The 4,012-nt window shown below is 44.4% G+C and overlaps 1 protein-coding gene across 1 annotated transcript; it reads left to right on the forward strand.

The window, feature by feature from the left end:
- The first annotated feature begins 768 nt into the window (after positions 1–768).
- On the forward strand, positions 769–3,483 carry LOC117495844 (zinc finger protein 862-like). The gene is made up of 2 exons (XM_034147405.1): positions 769–2,603; positions 2,698–3,483. The coding sequence occupies exons 1-2, from the start codon at positions 977–979 to the stop codon at positions 3,147–3,149; spliced, it is 2,079 nt and encodes a 692-aa protein (XP_034003296.1). The 5' UTR covers positions 769–976; the 3' UTR covers positions 3,150–3,483.
- Positions 3,484–4,012: the final 529 nt, after the last annotated feature.

Genomic DNA, 4,012 nt, shown 5'->3' on the forward strand with positions numbered 1-4,012 from the left:
GAAATTCAAGTGAACAAATATCGAGTTGAATTAATGTTGTATGTGTTTTATCCTCTGAACGGAACTCATTTCCGGTAAAAAGTGGTTGAGGTGGTTTGAAGATTTTCCCTGGGTGGAATACAGCGCAAGTAGGGACGCGCTTTTCTGCAAAATGTGCAGACATTTCCCCAGCCCTGGAGCTGAAGGTGCATTCACGAGGGATGGATATGTAGACTGGAAGCACCTGCGTAACTCGTTGGAGAGACATTAAAAAAGTGAGGACCACTAAATCCATGAGCAGGTTTGAATGCTACAACCTATTGTTGCTGTTACCTAGTGCAATAAAAGAGTTACATAACGATTGTAAATAACCCAATTTGTGTTCTGTGAAACTGAAAAGGATTTTACATTGTTTTTGTTACTTTCGTTGCAGTTGTATATGTCTTAAATGTAATTTGGTTAACTGTTATTTAGATGCTTTTATTTTGAAGGCGAGTTTACGCTGTTGACAGGAAGTTGTTGTTACTATGGAAACAACGTGACGGAGAAAAGGAGCGGAGATTAATCTACATATAAAGATGAAGAAAGTAAAGGATAAAGTTTATGTTTAAATGTAGCACCCCCCGAAGAGGGCGAGGCACAAGGTTGGTATTAACTATAATGTAAAAATGTAGGCTCGGACCCAGAGTTCCCGTTAGCCGGTAATTACCGGACAATGACCGGTAAAATATGCGGAAGTCCGGCAAACCTAAATCTCTCCGGTCAACATGTCCGGTAAAAATATTTTGCCCTTAGCGCAATATAAAGTGTATTCAAATAAACAATAAATAGATTTTTGTTTTTGTTTGTTTAAATTAAATTATCTTTTGTGTTAATAGGCAAGCGCACTGTAGGCCACGGCGTAATGTGGAACGAACCCGTTACATTTGTTTCATTCAGTAAGATAAAGTGGGCGCACAATAACAACAGGACGACAGAGAGATGAGAAAAATCGGACATGGCAAAACAAGCTAAGCTTAAAAATTATTTCTTTAAACCAAGCAGGTCTAATGATGATAATACCGACAATGAGATGGCGATACCGCCTGCTGTCAATGAGACCGTAGATGCCTTGGCCCCGGACAGAAAAAAACAAAGATCCCGCGCGTTCAGACCCGAATGGAAAGATACATTCACCTGGCTGAGGTGCGACATTATAGATGGGCAAGAAATTCTGTTCTGCTCACACTGCGAGAAGTCGGGGAGAAAGAACGGGTTCACCAAAGGAGCAACAAATATGAGAACCTCTGCGCTTATTGAACACAGTCAGAGCAATGAGCACATTTTGTCAGTGAACACAATACCACAACAAACCGCAATGAAAGGCCACTGCGAGAGGGCGAATGAAGCTTCCAACATGAAGCTATGTTCTCAGCTAAAAGTAGTGTTTCACATGGCTAAAAACGACATTGCAGGTAATCAGTATGCAGGGTTGACTGAGCTACTACGAGAAGTGAAGGCTCCTGATTTTGTCACAGGTGATGGAATTTACCGGCACAGTGATTCCGTTGATGACATGGAAAAGGCCATAGATGAAGTCCTGATTAAGCAGCTGGACGAAAAACTAAAGAAGAGTGACTTTATCGGAATAATCATCGACGAGACGGTTAATATCACTGTGGACAAAAAGCTGATAATATACGTCAAGTTGCAAATTAAAGGAAAAGTGGAGACGTGTTTTTTGGGAAACTATGACGTGCACTCCGGGACAGCACAGTGCATATTTGACAAGGTGGATGAGGTGCTCCGCGAGAGGGATGTGAAACTGTCAAGCGTCATTGGCCTGGGCTCAGACGGGGCTAGTGTAATGATGGGCAAACGTGCTGGAGTTGGTGCTCTTCTGAAGAGAGAGAGTGCGTTTTGCATTCAGGTGCACTGTGTTGCCCACCGAGTTGCGCTGGCCGCGCTAGATGCTGCAAAAGCTGTGGACCAAGTAGGAGTTTACAAGCGCACAGTATCCTCTGTGTACTCATTTTACAAGCACTCAGCCAGCAGGACCAATCGCCTCCGTCAAATGACAGCAGCGCTCGGGGATGAAGATGTGAAAAGCCTAAAGCAGCAGTGCGCTGTCCGCTGGTTATCCTTGCACAGGGCAGTGGAGGGTATCAAGCTAAACTGGCCTGCTCTGGTGATGGAGCTACATGAAGAGGCTGTTGGAGGAAATGCCCAAGCAAAAGGCATCCTTGGTCAAATCCAGCCATACTGCTTTATCGCCTGGACTCACGCACTGGCTGATGTGCTACCTGTTATGACCAAACTTAATTTGGTTTTCCAGAAAGAGGATGTCAATCTGGCCACAATCCGACCAATGGTTCACGCATCAGTTGCGGCACTCACACAGTTGAGGGATTCCCCCGGTCCCGAAGAAGAGAGGTTTCAGGCAGATTGCCAAAATGGCATGTACAGGGATGTGAATGTGACACACGCAGATGACCGGTCCCGGCAGGCTTTCAGTAATGTCCGCGTACGCTACATTACACATCTTATAGATGCTTTACACAACCGCTTTCCTGAAGAGTCCCTGAGTATTATCACTAGCTTTGACGTCCTTCTGAACCCATCCCGATACCCAAATGCACAAAGTGGTAAGTATAGGCCTCCCTAAAATTGTGTCACAAGTTATTTAAATGTGTTTATTTGCGTTACATAAAACAATTCATTATTTCTCCGTCCCTTCAGCGCTTCAAATATACGCTGAACCAGCCCTCAAAACCATTATTGGTCATTTTGGCCAAGGGATTGCCAGTGAGGATGACTCAGCGCAAGCCAGTGCCCCTCTCATTGATGCCACAAGCGCCCACAGAGATGCCATCCCCGTGATGACAGCGCTCCGCGGATACGGAGGCTTGCATTTCTTAACGGCTTGCGAAGTCCTCGTAAGAGATTTAGGCAACATCTATCCTGAGTGGGCCACACTGGCCAAGATAGCATGCGTGATCCCTGTCTCCAGTGTGCCGGCAGAGAGAGGATTCTCTCTACAGAACAGAATCAAAACAGCGCAGCGAAGTCGGCTTGGCGAGAACAAGGTGACACGGCTCATGCGCATTGCCAGTTGTGGAGAGACACTCGGGACCTTTGATTTTAAATCCGCAGCTACCCACTTCACAGGTCTGAAAAAGCGTAGAAAGTAGGCTAAAACATCATAAGCTAGGCATTTTGCTCTAGTTTTGTCAAAGAGTTTGTGTTACAATTTGTTTAAAGGCTATTTGATAACAAGTCGGCAGCTGCGAGCCTTTATTAAAATGCTCACGACGGGCCTATACTCTTTTAGTTTGTGAACAAATAATAATTATTATGTTTTATTTTATCCGACTATATGTAGGTCTACAGCTGAATAACATGGGTTTTTTGTTTATTATATTATGGCTTGCGTAATATAGGCTATATTTATTTATTTTCCGTTACGCACGATATTGGCAGAACTTGTTTGAACTTTTATTAAAAGTCACTTTTCAATAAAAGATACATCTGAATGCCTTGATTATTTCATCCTTAATATAGAGTTGTTATCAATTTGTTTTAAAGCTCAATAACAAAGAAGACCTTTGACCGGGAAATTTCCAATTTGTCCGGAAGATTTAAATCCTAACGGACATGGTGACCGGCACACATTTTTTCGAACGGGAACTCTGCTCGGACCTGAGCTTCGGATCCTGAATTGGGTGTGTTGCAGCACAATGTTGCCTAAAGCTACCCTTGTCTTCGTTTTTTTCCTGGGATTAATTGTCAGCCCGCATGTCGGCAAAACTGACGGATTGCCTCCCAGCGATGCCTCTGTTCACTTCGGACATTCGGATGGTGGAACCTCTGGAGCGCTGACTCCATCGGATAGTTTTTACCAAAAGCTGACGTTTCATGGCACGAAATGCGCTCTCCCGTTTGCTCTTTTGACTCTGGACTCGCTAATATCGAAGGATCGGAGCTGCCCCGCCCCCCCTGAGGAGTGACGCGTCCAGAGCCCATGTGAAAAAATCATCTTCCAGACTGTTAATAT

Source organism: Trematomus bernacchii, unplaced genomic scaffold (genome assembly GCF_902827165.1).
Source record: "Trematomus bernacchii unplaced genomic scaffold, fTreBer1.1, whole genome shotgun sequence".
In the NCBI taxonomy this organism is placed as follows: domain Eukaryota; kingdom Metazoa; phylum Chordata; class Actinopteri; order Perciformes; family Nototheniidae; genus Trematomus; species Trematomus bernacchii.